At 40.4% G+C, this 23,566-nt stretch overlaps 1 protein-coding gene across 12 annotated transcripts in view; it reads right to left on the minus strand.

The window, feature by feature from the left end:
• STAC (SH3 and cysteine rich domain) overlaps positions 1-23,566 on the minus strand; it is a 165,029-nt gene that overhangs the window by 47,504 nt on the left and 93,959 nt on the right. For 9 of the 12 annotated variants that reach the window (XM_063722145.1, XM_024245265.3, XM_054552369.2 and 6 more), the window contains exons 3-6: positions 17,288-17,388; positions 15,321-15,402; positions 14,128-14,243; positions 7,154-7,232 (exon numbers count right to left, since the gene is read on the minus strand). In XM_063722145.1, coding sequence (XP_063578215.1) covers positions 7,154-7,232; positions 14,128-14,243; positions 15,321-15,402; positions 17,288-17,388 — 378 coding nt within the window. The remainder of the gene's footprint in view (positions 1-7,153; positions 7,233-14,127; positions 14,244-15,320; positions 15,403-17,287; positions 17,389-23,566) is intronic. The other 3 variants (XM_063722147.1, XM_054552373.2, XM_054552370.2) reach the window with 1 other exon arrangement.

Raw genomic sequence — 23,566 nt, forward strand, 5'->3', positions numbered from 1 at the left:
ATTATTTGAAATTCGTGAAATTGGCTTTATGACCTAGTGGGTGACCAGTATTTTAAATAATTCCATGTGTTCTTTTTAAAATTAATTTTAAGTTTAATTCTGGGGTACATGTGCAGGTTTGTTACACATGTAAACATGTGCCATGGTGGTTTGCTGTATCTATCAATCCATCACCTAGGCATTAAGCCCAGCATGCATTAGCTATTTTTCCTAATACTCTCCCTCCCCCACCTCCTTCCCCTGACAGGCCCCAGTGTGTGTTGTTCCCCTCACTGGGTCCATGTGTTCTCATTGTTCAGCTCCTACTTATAAGTGAGAACATGCGGTGTTTGGTTTTCTGTTTCTGCATTGGTTTGTTTAGGATAATGGCTTCTAGCTCCATCCATGTTCCTGCAAAGGACATGATCTCATTCATTTTTATGGCTGCATAATATTCCATGGTGTATATGTATCACATGTGTTCTTAAAAGGAATGTGAATCTTCTACTTGTTAGATGGAGTGTCCTTTTTGGGTAAATTAGATTAGGATTGTCAAATGTGTCATCAAATCCTCTGTATCTGTACAGAATATTTTTGTCTATCTGGTTTGCCAATAACTGAGAGGCATCTTAAAATCACTCAAGAATTTTGGAATAATTTTGTCAATTTCTCCTTGAGTTTCTATCATTTTTCAGGCTATGTATCAGGTATATGCAAGTTTAGAATTTATATCTTCAAATGAAGTGAACCTGACCATGTAAATAACACTTTTAAATTCTAGTAATGCTTTCTTGGTCTTAAAGTCAATTTTTCACACATTAATCCAGCTATATAATTTTTTTTGCTTAATATTTGCCTGTGGTTGCCCCTTGGTTTCTATATCTGGAAAGTTATTTATTCTGCCTATGTTTTTCTTTCTTCCCTCTGCAGAAACTTAAAAAAAAACTTTTGTTTTTTTAACTTTCTACATCCTTATGTTTTAGATATTTATAAGCAGTATATAGGTCATTTAAAAAATCTAGTCTGAAAAACTTTATATTTTATTCAGAGTGCTTAAATCAGTTTACATTTATTTTGATTACTGATAAGTTGGGATTCCTTCCTAACATTTTATTTTGTATTTGTCCCAAATTTTCTATGCTTTTTCTTCTATTTTGCCACTTTCCATCCCTTCTTTCTTTTGAATTGATTGATTTTTTTCTCCTTCCCATCTTTCAGTTTGGTTCCCTTTCTGGTTTGGAAGGTTGAGTCTATTTTTTATTCCTTTAGCAGTCATCTTAGAAATTTTATGAGATATGTTTTAACAAAATAGAAAGTGAAATAGTATATTTAATCTCCTCCCAAGCAATACATAATCTCTGAATGCCCATTTCCCACATAAAGTCAGTATTTCAGCTAATGTTTTATTAACAACTTTTAAAAAACATTATTTTAAAAAATGTATCCAGTGTTTGCTTAGATTTAACCACATGTTTACCACTTTCTTTGCTCTTTATTTCTTCTTACATTTTAGTCTTTCCATTGAGGTCATATTTTCCTCTTTGAAGTACATCTTTTTAAAATGTTTTGAATATAGGTCTTTCTTAATTGAACTGTAAATACAGTTTTTGTCTGAAAAATATATTATTGAAAGATAGTTTTGCTTCATTTACAATTCTAGGTTAAGAATCACTTTTCTTTCAGCAAACTGAAGATAGCATTCTACTGTTATTTCACTTATACTGTAATTTGTAAGAAGTAACAGTCTAATTTTCATTTCTTTGTAGGTAATCAGTCTTTTGTACTGCATTTTATGTTTTCTTTTATCTTTGAAATTCTGCAGTTTCAGTAACCTATGTCTAGGTATAGATTTCTAAATTTGAGTAATGGTGTCTTTAATCAATTCTGGAAAATTCTTCACAAGTATGTTCTTAAATATTGTCTCTCTCTCATTCTCTTTCTCTCTCTCTCTTTTTGAGACAAGGTCTGGTGCTGTCTCTCCCAGGCTGGAGTACAGTGGCATAATCATGGCTCACTGCAGCCTCAACCTTCCAGGTTCAAGCAATTCTCCTACCTCAGCCTCCCAGCTAGCTGGGATTACAGACAGGCACCACCCCGCCTGGCTAATTTTGTATTTTTTGTAAAGATGGAGTTTCACAATGTTTCCCAAGCTGGTCTCAAACTCCTGGGCTCAAGCAATTCTCCTATCTCGGCCTCCCAAAGTGGTGAGATTACAGGCGTGAGCCACTGTGCCCGGGGCCCCATTCTCTCTTTATGTACTTGTAAATTGTCAGTTAGATGCATGTTGGACTTATTCATCTTTCATGTCACTTTTAATCTCACAAATTCTACTACTTTGTCTTCCTAACTATACCCTAACATTTCTTTGGTTCTATATTTTAGGGAACTAATTCTCTCTTTATGCCTAATATGTTGTTAAACCCATCAATAAAATTTCTACTTAAAAAAAATTCTCGAAGTTCTATTTGACTTTCCTCAGGCTTACCTGTTTACTTCTGATAGTCTCTCTTTCCTTTGTTATGTTTTATGGTCCATTTTTAACATTTTAAATGTATACAATTATATAGTTATATATTTCTTAATTTGATAATTCTTACATGTAAAGTCTTGAAAATCTGACCATAAAATTGGTTGTTTCTGCTAATACTTACTCATCATGGCTCATTTTCTCATGTGTTTGGTGAATTTTGATTGTTAGCTTGTGTTCTTTGAGTGTTCATTTCTGAGAAGTTTTTGAGGTCTGGTTTAAAATTTTCTTCCTCTAGAGAGGGTTTATATTTGTTTCTGCTGAATGCCTGGTGATCTTACTGTACCTGGGCCACTTTAAACTATATTAAACTAAAATTTCATATTATTATATTATTTGCCCATACAGGTAGTATGAATTCAGGCCCTAAAATCCAAGTAAGAAGACTGTTTCTTTCTTTCCTCCTTTCTTCCTTTCTTCTCTCCCTCCCTTCCTTTTCTCTGCCTGTCTTTCTTTCTCTTTCCTCTCCACTTTTTTGTTTCCATTCTTTTCCACCTGAGTTAAGGCTGATATAGCATATTCCTCTGCAGGAAATTCTCTTTTTCCAGTGATCCTAAGGGTATCTTTTGGGGTATTAATATGTTTCAAAAGGGCCTTTCATCCAACCTAATACGCTGGCCACTCCCCATTTTATTGTCTATTGTTCATAAATGGGGCCTATTATTTCCCAAGCTAAGGCTCTAGGGATGTGCACAGTAAATCCTTTACCTGCTTATATCTCTGAATTCATGTTTTATTGTCATTCCTAGACTCTAAGGAATTGCCTTATTTTGCTGCCAGCTCAGCCATGCATTAACTAGAATTTTTTTTAGAACAATTCTTTCTCTTAACAGTTTTAGGTGTGCTAAACTGGGAAAAATTCCTCTGAATATCCAGTTCTCCACATTGCTGGAAAGGGAATCTTCTGTTCAACTTTAAAAAGATCTTTACCTGAACTTGATACAAAGCATGTGTTGCAGAAACATACCACAAATGTTTGCATCTGTAATGTAGAAATTATCCACTGGAGTGGTACCAAAACCAGGGGCATCTGCCAACTTAACCACGAAAATATCTGCTCTTTTTGACACCTTAAAATTTGAGATATTGAATTAGTACATGCTAAAGGCTAGGATATATTTTCCAGATCTGAGCTTGCCTTTTTTTTTAGAATAAAATTTCTTTGCTTTAGTGCAAAGTGAGGTAATATTCGATTTTGTAATATCCTTAAGTGGCTGTGATTAACCCAGCCCTTTTTGAAGAAAATTCTAGGAATTTGTATTGCTTATGTCCTCTTCTGTCTGTTTCTCTTCCAGGAAAATTATGATCACATACAGTCATTCTGAAATGCAATTACTGAAGGCAGCCAATAACATTATTATTTGGCATTTGGAGCTGAAATAGGCAGTCCAGATTTTACTTCAGGCGAGATTTTACTTCTCTCTTTGCTTGTTACTTTGTTATGAGTGAAGCTTCTAGCAGTTAAGCCAAAGGTGAAGACCAACAATTTCCTCCATGTATATTTATGATGCATCCAGGAATAGTGTTCAAAACAACAACCAGAAATACTCAGACCTGCCAAGGATCATTTATAAGAGAGAAAGGAGAGACTGTACTCTTAGCAGTAAAGAAATTAGTATGAATTGTACTTCCTTCCAATGTAGCTTTGGAGATATTCCTCAAGGAATTTGACATAATAGCTGGCTGGAAGAAATGACACCTGTATGCACTGCATGTTTTTTAAGACATAAATAAACATGTAATGCAGAACTGGTTGTGACTGTAATCCTAGACACTGCTTCTGAACAGCAACACCCTCCTTGCATGACTGAGAAGATCTGTGGGAACTTGGACCACATATGTAGGGTGTTTTCTCCATGTTGTTTCTCAAACTGCATGGACAGGACATTAAAGCCAATCAAAGGAAAGTGTTTTGAAGCAAATTGCTGCATAATTAATCCACCTAGCTTCTCAGGGTGCATTGTAGAGAAAGCTATTGCTGATCAAAAGAATTGTTAATACAACTCCAACACTTTTTGGGTGTTTATTGCTTGCTAAGTTCTTTCACCGGATCTCTTTGAAAAAGGCTGTGAAAATGCCCCTTAACACAGAAGAGATGGAAAATTGTCAACTTGGTGTCTTTGTGTGTACTACTCTGTGACTTAGTTTCCTTATCTATACGGGGGGTATTGTGTGCATGTGTGTATATTGAAGGGGAGGGAATTGGACTAAGTGACCTCTAGTCCTACTTCTTAAACTTTAATGAGCCTATGAACCACAGATTCATATGCAGATCCTGATTCAGCAGGTGTGGAATGGCCTGAAACTTGCTATTTCTAATAGGCTTTCAAGTGATGCTCATGTGAGTTGTCCATGAGCCACATTTAGAGTAGTGAGGCTCTACCTGCATCTCTGACACTTTACGACTGTATGATGGCTTTGTTAATAGCAGTGATGCTACATATCAATGATTGCTAAATATAGCCCTTCCTATTTTAAAATACGATTAAGACCACCTTTTGAGAGAAGAAACTCTCAGTGTAAATTGTGTTCTAATTCCTCAAGGAATTGGCGAGCAACAGCATAGACAGAGCCAGGCCAGGATGGCTGAGGCAGAGAGTTAAGCAGTGAGCACATGCTGGGCATAATTTTGAGAAACAGCAGATAGAGTTTGCTGATGGATTACATCTGAGGTGTGAGAGGAAGAGGGAGTCAGGGCTGATGTCAAAGACTTTGGCCTAATCAACTGGTTGAATGGAGTTCCTATTTACTGAGCAGAGACAATTGTGGGAAGAGCCAGTCTGAATGTGTGGCTGGGTGAGGGGATCAAGAGTAAAGTTTGGGTATGTTAACTTTAAGATGACTATTCTGCATTCAGATGTCAATGTCCAATAGGTGATAGGCATCTGGAGGCAGCAAGGAAGCCTAATACTGAAGATGAAGTTTGAGTCATCAATGTATGGATAGTATTTACATTCATTATCTCATCCAAAGATCATAAGAATCCTATGGATTTGGTGTTATTATCTTCATTTTAGAGATGAGGTGATTGAAGCAGAGAGAGGCTAAGTCACTGCTTCGGGATCACACGAGCATTCAGTGAAGTCCAGCACTCTGCTTCCAGAGCAAAAATGGGCCAAGGACCAAATGTTTCCAGCTCAGTTAGTGAGGAGGAGGCCAGCAGTGATGTTGATGAGAAGAGTGTCAGGGGAAGGGGGAAAGCAGAGGTCAGACTCAGGACTGAGCAGCTGATCACACTTAAAGCATTATCATGCAAGTCTCTGGTGAGTCAGATATTGAGAAACTTTAGGGCTGCTGTTTAAATTCAGTTGCTGGTCTTGCAGTGCCAGACAGTTGGGCTGGGATGGCCCTGCTGTGCTGCTGACCCGCTATAAAGTTCCCCTCGAAGCCAATACCCTCTAATTTGTCTCTCTAATGGCACTGCTAAGTGCTCAGTGGTTGTTTGCATTATCTAAAAGTACAGTTTCCCTCATGTGATGCCAAAGAATCCTTACCCCAGTGGTGAGCTTTAAAAGATGTGTGTGGGCCTGGCAAGGGGGGGCATGGTGAACACTGGCACTTATTTAGGAAGGAAAATCCTGGGGCAGCTGAGCACATGGTGCCTTGTGGGAATCACACAGGCATAGTCCTAACTAAAGAAGAGCCATAAATGAATTCCCAGAGTGAAGGAAGTAAAAGTGATACCTCATCAGAAAGCTGTTGACAAAACAGCTATGTGGTATTGAATGAAGAATTTCTGCATCCAGACTGGAAAAGGCAGGGCTTGGAGTGGAGTATGGAGGGGTAACTTCTGCCATGAGAATGCATTCAGCTCAAGTTAACAATGCAACTCAGGTCCTGCAGGACTTTGACTAATACACTTTTGCTAATGATAATAAATGCTTCATAAATATTTTTTGATAAATGAGTGAAGGTTAAGTAGTTATTGATGTCAAAAAGGCCTAGCAAGAATGCATCCATAAGGATCTGGTCACATGTCTTTCAGCTCTGGATTACGAGGCGGCTCTTTCTTAATGTCAGCAAGTGGAAGTATGAAGTTAGCATTTAATAAATATTTTAGAAATCATTATAACAAAGACTTACATTATTAGATTAAATAATTTTAATATAGAATGTTTGGCTGGATTGTACATATCAGTTTTTTGAGCTTCTTAGTTGTCTCTGCTGATGAAGGAGCCAAATGTGAGGCCCACATTTCCCTCCTGGGCCCCACCACCACTTGGTTTCAGGTACCTAAGGTGTAGCACAAATTAGCTTCTCTGTGGTATGGTTTGCTAATCTAATCTAGCTCAGTGGAGAAAATGACATATTCACAAAAAGTTCTGGAAGCGACTCTTAAACCCCAATACAGCTCAGTTTATATATACATATATACATATATATATATAAGAGTATATATACTCTCGTAAGAGTATATATACTCTCATAAAGTATGAGAACTCAGGATATAGAGCTCAGGAAGATATTAGAGCAAATCACTGAAATCCACCGGAAACAATGCTCACATTCTCTCCAGAACATTGAACACTCGCCCTGATTAAATTCCAGAGCTAGCAGAGAAAGCAAGGGGACTGGAAATCAACTTGATCTGCCCACTGACCCTGACTCATGTGATCACATTTGTGCTGTGCCAACTCCCTCACTCACCGCTGTTGCTGCGTTTCCTTAGGTCATACCCGCCTCCTGGCCCATTGGCTTCCTCAGGAACCTCCACAAGATCTGAAGTCTTGGAGGAAAGAAGAAAGAGCATGGGATGAGCAATGTTATATCTGTGAGTCAATTGAGCAGAGATTTTGGTGTGAGAGAGCTTAGGTAGAATTTGCATGACACATAAGGACCCAGTGATTGCTGTCTTGGCTGTTGGGCTAACTTCAGAGAAGCTATGTCCATTCGTGGGCACTGTACCTCCCTTCAGGTGTCTATAGCAGGCTCAGGCTTGGTGATGGTAGGTATCCAGTGAGTATTGAATATTCATGAATGTCTAGAAGCACAGGCCACAGCCAGGCTTCTTCCCAGGAGTAGGCAACAGAGAGAAATCAGGATTCCTGTCCATATCCTGTCACTTAAAATTTTCAATGAAACACTAGCTCTTTCTACAGGTGTTTTAAATATTAGTTTTAGAGAATGGGATGCACTATGGAGGGATGCACTACTTAGGTACAAGTTAAATACTGTTTCCACTGCTGCAAAATTAATTGTTTTTATAATATGTATCCTGACTCTCTTTTTAAAGTGAGTCACAATCATTCTTCCACTTAGGTTACAGAAATAACAAGAACAAAAACCACAATAATAACAATAACAGCACTCTAAATAGCTAATGGTTCCTGATCATTTACCATGTAATGTTTTTAAGGACTTTATAGATACCATCTCATTTATTCCCCAAATTAATCCTATGATAGACCAATTTTTCAGAGAGGAATCTGAAGCCCGGAGAGAATCAGTAGCTCTATTTGAGGCCCCATAGTTAATACATGGTGGAGCTGGGGCTGTGAATCACAGGCGTTGCCTCCAGAGCTCGTGCTCTTAAGCATTGTGCTTTATTCATTGGTGTGCTAAAGCATCTCTGTGGGCTGGTGAGAGTCTCATGGTTATCACACTGGTGGCATGAAATGGATCACCACAGGAGTTTTACTCCATGGAATTGGCAAACGCTACAAATCAGGGTCCAGCTCTGACTTGGTTGTTAAACATTTACTAGCATACCACTGAGTGCCTCTTTCAAAGGGCCACGTGAAGCAGCTTCAGTCTAACTGGCTCTATCCTCTTCACAAGAGGAATTTAGGGGGCCTCTGAGGACCGTCACATATATATATATATATATATATATATATATATATATTTTTTTTTTTTTTTTTTTTTTTTTTTTTTTGAGATGGAGTCTTTCTCTGTCGCCCAGGCTGGAGTGCAGTGGTGCAATCTCGGCTCCATTTCCTGGGTTCCAGCGATTCTTGTGCCTCAGCCTCTCAAGTAGCCAGGATTACAGGCACGCACCACCATGCCTGGCTAATTTTTGTATTTTTGGTAGGGACAGGATTTCACCGTGTTGGCCAGGCTCATCTTGAACTCCTGACCTCAGGTGATCTGCCTGCCTCAGCCTCCCAAAGTGCTGGGATTATAGGCGTGAGCCACCACACCGGGCCTGACAGTCATATTTTAAAAAATTATTTATTTATATCTTATCAGAGAGGGACAAGTTATCTTCTTAGCTCTCCTAGCCAGCTCTAGAGCCTTTTAACACCACCCTCCAGAGACTGATTTTTGTTACAATTTAGCTTTAAGATTTTTTTCAAACACTGTTACTATCATGACACAGCAGAAAGAAAAAAAAAGTCACAGGGTCTCTAAGTCACTCATGTCCTGCTCCCTTTGAAGCTCACAATTTCTGTATAGAAGTTGGTTTGTAGAGAATTTCATTTGTTAATTTAATCTTATGAAACTGAAGATTATTCATAAACTAGCCAACTAACTCCTAGAATGTTGTTTGAATTTAGTTTCTTTTAGCCTTCCCAAAGCCATCAAGCCTTTCATATTTTAGAACATTTGAAAGTACATTGAGGAAAACGTAACAATTTGGAAACAGCCAAGCAGTGACTTCTCAACAATGTAAAACAAATGCCTCTGAAGCCTTGGAAGAAAATAAAGCTGTGGAACAAAGCTTTGCTATGCAGGCATATGTTAACTTTAGGACATAAAAATACTAAAAATAAAATAAAATAAAAAATGCAGGATGCTGAAGTTCATTATTACTGACCTGCTGGCAGGAGCAAAATCACTTTAAAATACCAATCAATGTTTCTGTTTTCTTCCTTTGAGGATGGTTGGACTTTGGGGAAAGAGTGAAGTGACAGATTTTAAGTACAATTTGGTTTGTCTTTGTCTCCCTGCAGCTCTCAGAACAATGCCTTCACAGAGCTAAACTCCAACAAATATCTACTGGTGGAACCAGTGCCAGTATAAGTGGATGGTGATAAATGGACATCCCTTTGACACTCAGAAAACTATGCTTTTTGCTCCTAAAACCAGTCTGTAGGGTCCAGATCTTGCTAAAGACAAAGCTATATTAGAGATGAAAGCAAATTGGGACATCCCCAATTGTCCCTCTGGTGGTCTTGCTGCTTCTTAGCATCAGCCCCAAATGAGGAGGCTGACATGTTCATTGCCTACTATGGAATGTTTCCAAGGAGGTCTGTTTGTCATAGTTCAGCAAAGCTCAGAACCACAGGAGCAGCCATCTACTGCTCATGCAGACAGATCAGAGCCATCTCTGGGGAGCTGTCTCTCCGCAATTGCCTCTATGTGCTGGGTTTTCAGTTGCCCTGCCACCAATGCCAGCCTCCCACAAGCGTGGAAGAGGCTTGCACTGAAGTGAGATGACCTACTGGCTCTCACCAAAGATTTCAGAAAGGCTTGTTCAGGATGCTGGTCAAAGTGGACAGAGATCTCTCTACTCTGACCAGTTTTGTTTGTGCTTTTCCTTTGATTGCTGGGTGGCATCTACAAACAGTCTTGACTTGTAAGGGGAGATGGTTGCAGGCTGAGTGAGCTCTGTGTGGCTTTGGGGAAGCAACTCATTGACAGCAATGGCCCTCCTCACTCCCCTGAGAAAGGAGATGCAATGTGGTACATGGGGTTAGGGAGATGATTAGCATTCTTGGATCTCTGTTTCAAACTTCAGATCCAGGTTTGTGGCACTGTAAATGTGTCACTCAAATGCTGTTCACACAGAGAGGGAGTAAGAGCAAAGGTGAAGAGGAGAGAGATAGAGGGCTGATTTCTTCAGAAGCAAACTTTAGTTTTTAATTTAACTCAGTAATTCTCCAACTTTAATGTGCATCAGAATCACCTGGAGGGTTTTTTAAAATGGAAATTGTTGGGCTCCCCAAATCAGATTTTCAGATTTTGCAGTTCTGAGAGACAGAAACCCAAATTTGCATTTCTAACAAGTTTCCAGGTGGTGCTGATGCTGCAGATCCAGAGACCACACACTGAGAACCACTGATTTAGCTCATTGCCAGCCCTCTATTACAGAAGTTTAGGCAGTTTTGACTGAGGAGGGTGCTCATTCATTCATTGATTCGTGCACTCACCACATATGTATTGACACTCTGCAAAGGGCTCGCAGAACCTGGGCCTTTATATTGTTACAAAGTTCTCCAGGGGATTCTGATATGCCCCAGCATTTGAGAATCACTGGTATAAAGTAATGAAAACACAAAGCTGTGAATAAAAGAGTCCTTGCATTTAAGGAGGTTAGTCTGAGGAGAGGACTGGGAAAGTGAGAGAAAAATCAAACAAAAAAGTGAAAATTACTAAGCAATATATGACTAATGGATTAATGAACTGGATGCTCCGAGGGACCAGGGAAGAGGTGGGTGCCCAACCAGACCCAGAAGCTTGGAGAGATGTTGTCTGAGAGAGGTGGAGATAGTTTGAATGTCTGGACAGAGCATGGCTATGCAGAAAACGGCAAACTGTGCCCAGAGCTTAAGGTGTGAGAAATGAAGTGTTGTGTGGATCCTGGAGGATCTGAGGTCAGTCTTCAAAAGTCCCTTGTTAATTCTTCCTCATTCTTCACACGTTTCTTGAGTATTCACTATGTGCCAGGCACTCTATGAGTCCCTGATGTAATAAGATGAATAAGGAACGGGACCTAGATACTCATCAGACACTCAGTATTTATTCAGGGAATAGACACAAAGGCAGATGATTACAATGCAATCATGTATATTCTATAAGAAAGGAATTCTTGAAGGTTTGTGGGAGGAGCAACTCACCATGCATGGGGGAGTCTGGGGACTCTTCATTATTTGTGTAAAAATAGAGTGGGTCTTAAAAAATTTCAGCTCGGTGGAGCAACATGTTCTAAGGAATGGATATGTTATAGGGCTTGGGGATTTCAGGGGAAAGTGGGTTTTTAGGGTAATGACAGGACTCATATGCCATGCCTAAGAGTTTGGGCATTGTTGTTCTGACATAAGCAACTTAATAGAGGATTTTAATTAGGGAAGTTGCTCAAAGCCTTTCTTTAAGGGTTGATAAATCAGGGGGTACTGTTAAGGGTAGGCTCAAAAGGGTAGCACAGTTATTTCTTTATAATAATGTAGGTTAGAGATAATGAGGTTCAAACCTCTAGTACTGGTGATAAATACTAAGGGTATCTTTGATATTATTTCTGAGTTTTGAATTATAGGACCTAATCATTCATGGAATATGAGTTTAGTCTGAATCTGCTGATTTTGCAGTATCTGTAGGACTGGTTTGGCGCTTGGTCAAGAGGAAATACCTGAGGGAGTCATCAATGTAGAGATGGTGCTTGAACCAAAGGAATGTGACAGAGATCAACCAAAGAGAGTAGAATAAGAAGACCAAGCAAAAGCAGACCCCTGGGAACACTTCAACTTAAGGAGTTATAGGAGGACACATCACAGAAGGAGATGGGCTGAGCACAACAGGGAAGTTACCCTTGAGTAAGTCAGGGGTTTCTAACACTGCCCAAGCATGAGTGGCTCTGGGAAATGCCCTTCTCAGGTAACATAATTGCCTTGTTAATGGATTACATCCTTGTTTAACTTCATAATAATTCAGGTTCAAAGAAAACACTGTTAAGGCTAGATGCGTAATGAAAATGAAACAGCTGGGTGCGGTGGCATGCACCTGTAATCCCAGCTACTCAGTACACTCAGGCAGGAGGATCGTTTGACTCCAGGAGTTTGAGGCCAGCCTAGGCAACACAGCAAGACCCCATCTCTAAAAAAATTTTTTTAAATGAATTAAAATATAGAATAGTAACAATTTCCATCCATTGAGTGTCAATTATGTCAGGCCCTGTGCTAAACACTTTATGTATATTATTGTTACCCAACCTAAGCAGCCTTTATTTACATATAAATCCTACCCATGTATGCTTTGTATATTTTCATCACATTTAGCACCATTTTTATCCTTCTTTCAGTAAAAGAATTAGCATTATCTTTTGGATGCCAAATAACAATGATCTCCTCCCTAAGGAGGTCATCAGGTATCTTAAAATGACACACATTATCCCCTCACTGCTTTGAGGCAATGTCTACTGAAGCGAAACATTTTTCATCTTTACTATGAAATGCTTCAGTACTCATATGACACAGTCATTATAAGATCCTTAACACATGTATGTTACGTTCTCAATCTTAATAAAGTGGGATAAGACATATAAAAGTGTGTTTTTTTAAAAATGGTAAACAATGCCATCATTGTCAAATTTTTTCGCTATTGGTTTGGTCTTCAGAAATAAGTTGTGAATTCTAAGGGTACAGAGCTATGTCTTCCTCTTCTTTTGTGTCCCCTACCGTGCTGGTAAACTGTAGTCCCTTCATTCATGTCTGCTAACTGAGTAGAAGAAAGAACTATCTGATGTCAATTTTATGTACAGTAAGGAAAAAGAGTAAAAATTATTTTTAGTTCTTTCCTCTTAGAAATCAGTGGATGCATGAAGAACAGGGCTTTCAGTGAGTTTAAAGATGGCTTTGAGGATAGCCACATGGCAACAGGCAGAGGACCTATAAACCTACCTACTTGCCTACCCAACCTATTCACCTACCTACAGTCTTGTGGCTTAAACTGCACCCAATAGAGGACCTATAAACCTACCTACTTGCCTACCCGACCTACATTCCTATTCACCTACCTACAATCTTGTGGCTTAACCTGCATCCAATGAGGAAGCTGCTTCATCTCGGTCTCTGAGAACCCCTCCCAGGCATGTGCCCTGCCCCTCTTCCCACAATCCACCTAGTCACTTGATGTTGAGAGGACTCAGTGGGGCAGACCATTTGAAGGCTCATCTGTGTCTTGCCTGGAAGCTTCCAGCCCAGCAGGGGCTGCAACAATGTAACTGGCAACTAGGTGCTGGCTATCCTAAGTGGCCATGTGAACTGGAAAGTCCTTGCCTCTTTGCTGGAGGAATGGTGGCTTTCAGCATGGGCTGCAGAGTTGTATGGCATCTTGGAGCATTTATAGAAATTCTGGTTGAAACAACCAGACAAGATGATGATAACAGGTCACAGAGATGCATGGAACAGTCAGTTTAAGTCAGATAAAACTTAGGAGAGGTGCTTGGAAGGGTGAGTGTCCCTCAGGGTCATAGTTCAAGTACCTTTGAGAGGGCAGTTTTTGTGTGCAATCAAGAGGTGTGCCCTCTCTTAGAGAGAAAAGACAAAAAGATGTGAGAAATAGCTGTGTCTTTGAACTGGAATGTAGCTAAAAGGAAAACTGGAAATAGCCAGGATTTCCAAGTTCCTGACCATTGTTTGAGCCAAACATTTCTGTGTGTTGACTCATATGTTATTTAATATTGGTGGGAGGGTAAAGGAGAGGGGGTCCATGGGAAGGGTCAAGGAGCATGAGGCCAAGGGGATGGTCTTTGGGCAGGAAAGTAAAATAATCCCTGGGTGTTGACAACAGGAAGTTAATCCTTAGTGGCTCAAAGCACTTTGGGTTTCTCTTTGGCAGGTACCTGACTCCCTGAAGACCTGCCCTCATGAAGCAGTTAGGTGAAATCCCCCATACTGCAGTGTCTGAGGCCCGCTCTGCCCAAGACCACCACAGACAAACTGAGGAAGGAAGAGGATAATTACAGAGGTTCTGTGAGGTGAGTCAGAGCCACTGCCGGAGCTGCCCTTCTTTGTCCTCTGGGCCAGGGAGGTGCCAAAGCGGAGGGTCTCGTAGACAGGGTCCACCTTATTGCCACAGGCTGCAACAGAAGAGAAAGTTCATCTGAGGAAGCTCATCTGAGAGGACCCAGTCAACTGCCTACCACATCTCCTGGGTGAACAGCGCCTGAGAAGCAGGCTCTGTGCAGAGGAACTTAGCCTCTGGGTAGACAGGGCTTTCATGGCCAAGTGTTCCTCACAGATGCACCCCCACCCAGCATGTTCCCATTGGCAGGTCCTGCCATGTACCAACTAGTATTCTGCTCCCAAATCCTCCCTGATTGGATTTCCTCTTTTGTTACTCCTCTCTAATTTCCAGGTTCTTGCAGGGATCAGCTTTATCTCCTCTACTGGGAGGCTGTGCTCACCAAGGTTCAAAGACTTGAGACACAAAGTTTACAGTAGGAGGCAACCGTTTTAGAAATAACTTGTCACTACTGGGCCTCATTAATTTCTAATTGAAAGCTTTCTAATTTACAAATTTCTAGTTTAAAACTTGCCCCCCCTAAAAAAAGCAAAAATAGATGTCGAGATTTTCAGAGAGAGAAAAAAAAATAATAGAAGTAAACTGAAAGATATTGTTAGAGAAGAATCCAAGCCAAAGCTATCAATAAATATAGGGCATCTTTTGATCTTCATTAGAGAATAATATATTCACTGAGCTCCTACTAAGCATTGGTGTATAACCTATATTTATTTTTTATAGCAAATAATGAAAAGCAGCAATTGCTGTTCTCATTTTGTGGGGGTTGACTGGTCAAGTAACTTGTTCAAAGACACACAGTTGTCAATGGGGAGCTGGGCTTTGAGCCTGGTCTGGGGGAAGCCATGCTCTGTGTTCTTTCCACTCCACCATGCTGCTGATGGTGGAATTACTAATCAGTAGCCTTTGGGATTTAGGTGTTTTCTGAGCTACATCAGGGAGAGGATGAAAATTCCTGGAGAATTTGGTCCACTTTATGTTTCCCTTCCAGCAAAACACACAGTCATACCCCAAATAGCCACCAAACAAACACACAGAGATACCCCATGGGTTTTGCAGCCATGGGAGGACAGTAGCCATTAATGTTAACTTTGCTGCTTCAAACTCAACTCAACCCATCAATGTCCCAACTCACCAATGGGCATAACTTCTTTAATGCAGCCAAACTGTTCATGAATGAGCAAGGGGGAGCTGTAGTAACGCCGAAACCCCTTTGGCTGGAGAGAGAATGAGGAAGGCAAGGGGTTAATGTCACTGGAGATGGAGAAAACCATACAAGAGCTCCCTAAATAAAACCAATTGGTTTCTCCAGGAGCACCCTCCTGTCTCCCATTAACATGCTGACTTATCCTATAATTCCACAATTTAACCCCAGCAGGGACACAGAGGCAGGGAGGAATAGTGGCAACACGCAAGTTACACTCTATCCAGAAAACAAGGTCCTGGCCCTGGCCTCCCCAGTCCTGTCTGTTCTCCTTCTGCAGTGCACTGCAGCCTCCTTTGCATCCCAGATCCTCATTGCCTCCTGGATTACAAGTGGACTGCCACATATTATTTCACCACAGTTTGTTATTGTGGTTTGTTAAAATAATATAAATAAAAGGCCTGGGCATGGGCAAGTGGACATCAGAGGGAGGCCTAAAAACTCTTGCATATCTGAAGAGCTTTAACCAGAATCATTTGCTCTGTATTCTGGATTCTATTCTTTGTTTTTCTGACCTCTCCTTCATGGTCTGTCTTGGCTTATGGGAATCACCACTGGAGAAGAAGTGGAAGCAGGGGAGGCAGAGGTTTGAGAAAAGAGACATTGCAAATCAGAATAAATAGATAAACTAAGAACCTGGACTTACTATACTCCATCACTGGATGGGAACTTGGTGGCCCAGTCCCTACTAGAATTCCAGAATCCTCTCTAACATTCCTGGAAAGTGGTGTCCCTTGTCGTTACACTGTCAGTGAAGGGAGTGGGTGAAGAAGCATTCACTAACCCTGGAGGCAAGACATTATCTTTTATTGTTAAGACTTAGTATCCACTGATCTTAAGTCTTTCCCCAGGAGCCTCAAAGGACAATGGAGTTACTCTTCTAAATTTTAGGTCTAAAATAGTTGAAGACAGATGTTGATGTCCTGTTAATTATTCTCTAGGGTAGACATTCTTGGTCCTTTCTACAATTCTTTGGCCATCCTAGTTTCAAATACCCTCAAATGTGCTCTGTATTGCTTTTTGAAAAAAATTTTTGAGACAGGTTCTCACTCTGTCACCCAAGCTAGAGTGCAGCTGCGCAATAATGGCTTACTGAAACCTCTGCCTTCTGGGCTCAAGTGGTCATCTAATCTCAGCCTCCTGAGTAGCTGGAACTACAGGCACACACTACCACACTCAGCTAATTTTTAAATTTTTGTAGAGACAGGGTCACGCCATGTTGCCCAGGCTGGTCTCGAACTCCTGGGCTTAAGTGATCAACCCACCTTGGTGTCCAAAGTGTTGGGATTACAGGCATGAGCCATTGTGCCTGGCTTGAATTGCCTCTTAATCAGTATGTGGCACCAGGCCTGAAGCCCATCCTCCTGAGATGGTATGATCAGCCATCTCAAGGGCCAGTCAATCTCCCTTGGTTTGGCCAACATGATTCTGTTAAAGTGGTGCAGATATTTATTACTCTCTCTTCTTTTGTGGGGGCTTAGCTCTTGTCCTCTCTTGCTACCCACGGAGCTGACCACAAAAGAAGCACTAGGGTGACCAACCATTAGTTTGCCTGGGGCTTAGGGGGTTCCTGAGATGCATGGCTTTCACTTTTAAAACCTGAACAGTCCCAGGATGTGGGACTTTCAGTATTAAAACTGAGAAAGTGCCAACCTGGGAGAAGTTGGTCACTCTGTTAATGACCCTGACTCCCTTTCAAGGTGGGGCATTGTTGATTAGGTTGACAAAGCCCTTGTCCTTGTTTTCTGATTATGCCAATTAGGAAGCCAAGCTGGCAGCCAGTTCTGGGGTGCTTTGCTCAGGGTTTCAGGGAAGGATTTTGGAGGGGGTGATCTCACTGCAGCAGGCAAGTGCCCTAGCAGAAAGGTGTGGGCCTCACTCCTGGCACAAGCCCTTACCAGCTTGCCCATGCACCGCTGGGGTGCCAGGCCATCTGTGCACTTGTGGTGGATGCTCATCTTACAGGCTTTGCAGCGCAGTCCATGCTTAGCATTTGTTCCTGTCAGGTACATGGCAAACTTTGGTTAGGATACAACCTGCCGTTTCCTGCTGATTAGTCTAAAATCACAGAAAACGAGGTTCCCCAGGTAATTCTTTCCTACAACTTTTTCATGAAGCTTTCAAAATAGAAAAAATACATATGCGGTAGATTCTTTTGCTTTCTCCTACATTTTCCACCTAAGGTATACACTCTGGTTTATCTCCATCTTTCCTATTCACTACTCCAGCAACTCTAAGCCTCCTCCATGCCCTTTGTTCTCTCAATTCAAGCTAGTAAATTCCATTTTCTTTGCCTTTCATGTAGGTTACTCAATTCTGCTTTTCTGTGTCTTACTGAGTAGTGCAAGTCCTGAAATTTCATGTATTTTCTTCTGTATTTCTATCACAGGATCTGAACTGTTGGACAAATTCTCCGGAAAATGACTGATTAAGGGGGAAGGGCAGGTCTGTGTGAGAATGGGGCTGACAGTCTCTAAAGAAGGGGAGAGAGGACTCAATCAGATGCCAACCCCAGCCTGGGGAAAGAGGAAGAAGATGCGAATGATAATGAAATTGTGGCTGCGGTGAGTCACTTAGCTTCTTGGGACAGGGTGCTATTATGGAGTGAGAAGAAAGAAGGCTGAGAAGAAAAGGCAGAGAGCCATCCTGGTATCTGCATGCACAAAGGCCCAAGGCAGGAGCACTGGAGAGGAACTGGGAGGCCCAATAAGAGGGCAGGGTGTGGGGGCTTCAGGAAGATGGCAGGTGCTGCACACCGGTGTTCATTATTTCAGAAAGTGGCTGGATAAAGGTTAAGACAGGATGTTAAAATGGGTGTGTTCTGCCTTCATCTAGTCTAAGACAAGAGAATGCCATCTGCTCTGATATCCCAAAGTAAGATGGTAGGTTCCCAGGCAGGTCTCAAAAAGGTGCCCAGATGGATTTTTGCCACTCTTAGATGACCAAGCATCTCATGTATTAGAAAACAGGAAGAAAGGTAAGGTGGTGGAGAGAGTATTTCTTTGCAGAGTTGTTGAGGCACTATCAGTCTTATCTCTCCTCCTTTACCATGATGAGAAGGATAGGGTGTGCTCTGTTGTCTCCTCAGTCCTGAGAGGGTCTCAAGGAGACTATTTTAACAGCCTGACCTATATGAGTCTGTGGGACATATGGCTGTGGCCATACCCATTCTTGGAAAAACCTAAAAATAAGAGACGTGGGTGGCCAGGGGTCCTGTCAGCCTACTGAGGAGACAGCTGTGTGAACAAGGCCTGCACTCCAAAAGCTTGTTAGGAAAAGGGTTGGTGAGTCCAACAAGTATGTGATTCTCATGGATCAGATATGGATTATGTAGAATGCTATCCAAGATGACAACCTGGGGAGACAACAGGATTTCAACAAAGTAAGTCTCTTTAGAGGGGAGATACAGGAATGAATATGTCCATGTAGTATGAGACATGAAGTCAAGATACCCCACTGTACAGCACAGCTGTCCACAGACCCAAAGTGAGGATGTCCTAAGATTACAAAATCCACCCTCTTCTCCACAATTGCCTCACCATCTAGCCAGTCTCATTGCTTCATCTCTTTTTGTCCTTCTCCAACTCAATGTGTGTGCAGTGGTGGGGTAATGTTTTAAAAATGTAATCAAATCATCTCTATTTCTTGCTTAAACATCTTTCAGCAGGTTCTCTCTGCCTTTCTGATGTATTATAAGGTGCTCATCATACTGGCGAGGCTCTGCATGCTTTAACTTAATCTCAGGCCAATCCCTCTTGTTCACCATGCTTTAGCCATGTGGTCTTCTTATAGTTCCTTGAATACTCGAGCTCTTTAATTCCTCAGCTCTCTACACATGCTGCTTCATATGCTTGGAATGCTGTTTCCATCACTCTTCAGTTGGCTAGCAACCCCTCAGTCTGTGGATCTCTTGGCATTTCAATGAAGCTTTCTTGAAAACATTTCCCACCCCTGTCTAAATTATCCTTTTCCTCTTACTTTTTCTCCCAACACTCTGTGGTTATCTTTCACATCATTTATCACAATTATCATTTATTTGAAAGTTTGTTTTAGTCTGCCTTTCCCTCTGGACCATGAACTCAATGAGGCTAAGGACTGTGTCTGTTAATTTGCCTCAATATTCCCAGCTCTTGAGCATGATGCCTGATAAACACATTTTTTCATGGTCACTCATGAACTGAAGCAATGGTGGCTGGTTTGAGATAATTCATGGAAGTTGATTAATCAACGATGCATAAATAGTATTCAAGAGCTGAAAGGGGGAACTTGAAGACCTATTTGTATTATTTTATTTCAAAGATGAGATGCCTAAGGGTCCAAGTGGTAGAAGATTTGCCCTAGGTTGGAGAAGGTCCTGCCTAGTTTCACTCTTTCATTGCTTGTTCTAAATATTTCCTCTGTTTATTTGGGTTGTTTAACCTACATGAAGATGATGTTGGGGCTAACTGGATGATAAAATAAGGGTGGGTAAAAACCTGGCATGCAACCTGGAAAAGCAACAGGCAAATCCCTGAATGAGAAAAGAGTTAGAAACCCTTCAGGAGGTATGTTACCTGAAAACTTTCTTCAGGATGGCATCATTTAACATGATGTGTGTCTGCTGTCATAATCACTTCACAGAAAGTTGAAGTGACACATAAACACACTATAAATTATTGGGCATGTATGCTTGTTTATAAATACTCATTGAAAAGTCCCTTTTCCTGTTTGAGAATAACTATTTCGCTGAAAGACTGCTATGCTTTTAAAAGACTGGACTTTGAAAGCAATTACTTACTTTTCGTTTTCAAATTAGAGAATGCTATTTGTGCTCTATGTGGGAATTTAAGTAAAAGCTTCAAAGAGGAAGTTATTTCATTGTGTGCTGGACTCTGAAATAGTATCATTATATGTTAAAATATATATATTTTATTCAGACCCAAACACCATGATTTCAGTTTTCCTTGTCTGTTCTTATACATGTAGTACACTGTCTTGTATGAACCAGACCACCAGCAATTATTTGGTATCTGATGTTCCAATGTCCACTCTGGAATACCAAGAATGATTGAAGAGGAAAGCTTGCATTCTGCAGCTCAGAGAATAGTTCAAAGGAATAATTCACATCACAGCAGTGGCATTAGTTTATTGTAGCAAGATATGGAGAAGCCATGGTCTGACTTGTTTTATCACTAGTGACCCCCATCACAAAGTCGTTGCTGCAAGTGACCCTTATGCCTGAGTAGAGTAGGAAAAACATAGTTTTAAATTTGAATCTGTCTCAGTCTGGCTCTTTAAATTTAAGAAAACTACTAGCATTTCTGGAACCTCAGCTAAATCATTAAATGGGACTAGTATTACCTACTCTCAGAGTTGCTAACAGAATAGTATCATAATGTATGCAAAAGGATTGCATGGGTTTAAATACCTGGAAACAAAGATGCCACTGAACTTTGGGTAAACAATGGTGGACTGTTCATATAAATTTCCCACTTAGTCCTACCAACACCCTACTAAAATTACAGTCCAGGAATTTAAAAACAAAGCATATACTCCAGAGAACAAGGTTACTGGGAGAAATAGCAAGAGTAGATGAGAGTTTAACATATATTTGGAAGATAAAAGGCAAGTGGAGATATGGTAAGCAACTTAGTAGATGATAGGAAGATTGAATTTCTCAGTAACAACTTAGAAACTAGAAGATGAAATTTCAAAAGCTGTTAAAATTTTCTGAGAAAAAAAGATTTTCAACCCAGAATTTTATACCCAGCCAAATTATTAACATGTATGAAGGTAGAATAAAGATATTTTCCAATCTTCAGGGGTTCAGAATATTTACTTTACACATACGTTTTCTTAGAAAACTTCTAGAGAATATGACTCAGAAAAATGAGGGACTAAATCAAGAAACAGGAAAATATCAGATCCAGTACATAACAGAAGAACTGACAACTGACACTGAGGAGTGGTAAGCGGTATCCCATTATGATAACTCTGCAGTACCTGTACACTGGAGCGTCAAGAAGAAGTAAAGCAGCAGACTTGGAAAAAAATAGCACTTAAAAGTTTGTTGATAGCCAGACACAGTGGTTCATGCGTATAATCCCAGGACTTTGGGAGGCCAAGGTAGGTGGAGGCCAGGAGTTTGAGGCCAGGAGTTAGAGACCAGCCTGGGCAACATGGTGAAACTCCGTCTCTACTACAAATTCAAAAACTAGCCGGGTGCGGTGGTTCATGCCTGTAATCCCAGCACTTTGGGAAGCTGAGGTGGGCAGATCACTTGAGGTCAGAAGTTTGAAACCAGCCTGGCCAAAAAACCCATCTCTACTAAATATTCAAAAATTAGCCGGGCATGGTTACATGTGCATGTAGTCCCAGTTACTCGGGAGACTGAGGCATGAGAATTGCTTGAACCCAGGAGACAGAGGCTGCAGTGAGCTGAGATTGTGCCACTGCACTCCTGCCTAGGTGACAGAGTGAGATTCTGTCTCAATAAAATCAATCAATCAATCAATCAATCAATAAAGTTTATTGATACCTTTGAGGTTTTGATACTATAATAGATATGGCATTTGACAAATCTGTGAAGGCATATAAAAAATAATTATAGATACATGAAATGTTTAGGAAGTAAAAAAGGCAATTTTTAATTTGAGGAAAAATAAAATCTGTGTAAGATTGTAAGAAATGTACAATACTTGAATCAGAAGTTAACAATAGTCACAATAGGGCATAAATTGGCCATGTATCACAAAATTGTGATAAAACTACTTCAGAAGATGGAAGTAAGGAAGCAAAGATTGTGATATGACTCTTTGTGGAAGGTGACAGCAAGGAAGAAAGAAACAAGGGGTGTTGCTGGAGATATGAGAGCTGAACCCTCATCTTCTATAGCAGGAGGCCAACAAAGTCAATAAACAGCAGCAGAAGCATAGCATTTAGAAATGCTGAAATAAGTGACAGAAGAAACAATGAAAGAGGACAAAAGTGGTTGCCTTTCAGATGCGAATCTGGGATGAGACAGTTTCTGTTGTAGAACTTTCAGTACTATCTGCCTTTAAACTATTCTCATGAACTACTGTAACAAAAAGCAGATTAAAAAAATGAAGTCTCTGGAAACATGGTCAAGTCATCCCTCAGAATGATGTGGCTCTTGGGATACGGAGATGTTGGGAAAACATGGGGCTAGCTCATCACATAAGTCATCAGTTCTTCCCTGGGCATTTGAAGTTCTGGGCTAAATTAAGACAGTTTTATGAGTTACAGCTGAAAATTATTAAAATGTTAGTCATGATGTCCAAATGGAGTTTGGAATGGATCAATGCAGGCCAATACAACACTGATTAGGAGGTAGGCAGTGCGCTGTTTTATGAGCGTGGTATCATTTACCACTATGCTTAAGCGAGCTGTCCGCAGAGAGCCAAATATTGGAGTACAAAGACATCTGTACATAAATGTTGGAAGAAAATATTGAAAAGCTTTTCTCAATGCTGGTGGATGAACCTACTACACTAAATGGCATGCATCAACTTTAAAAAAAATGAAATTAATTACATATATCTGTAAAATAATAGGCTGGACTCATTTTGATAACATTTTGCCATTGAGGCATTGCTTAATCCTCAATCCAATTTCATATAATGTCAGAGTTAAAGATAAAACAGGATAAAAAGGTGATTTACAATTGAGATTACTTAACTACAAAAATAATTTGGAGAATGAGTAAACATAAACTTGTATAAGAAAAGAAATGTAATCAGTACAGTACTTAAATCAACAATGAACAACAGTTATAATTCTTGTTAATAATTAGTCTGCTTCCAGATTACACAAGTATAGAATTACTCCTATAATTTATTTGATGAAATTAGTATAAATTAGTCAAAAAGACTCTTTACTATGATTTAAGAAAAAATATTTTAAAAATCTGTAACTGCATATATAGAAATGTCCATAAATATTGCTTAGCTTATATAAAATATCTATAAGTGATTCTAAGGTAAATACAGGCAAGATAGTCCAAAGACTTTCTAGGCATCTGCTTTTCCAGGTTTAGCTATTGGACTCCTCTCAACATCCACCAGTACAGGGTCATGGCTGGGAGAGGGGGCTGTGAGGGATGCCTGCATCAAGAGTTGTGCAGAGCCCAGAGAAGGTCAGATGATCATGTCACAGAAGGGTCTTAAAGCTGGAGAGAG

Source organism: Pongo abelii, chromosome 2, assembly GCF_028885655.2.
Source record: "Pongo abelii isolate AG06213 chromosome 2, NHGRI_mPonAbe1-v2.0_pri, whole genome shotgun sequence".
NCBI lineage: Eukaryota > Metazoa > Chordata > Mammalia > Primates > Hominidae > Pongo > Pongo abelii.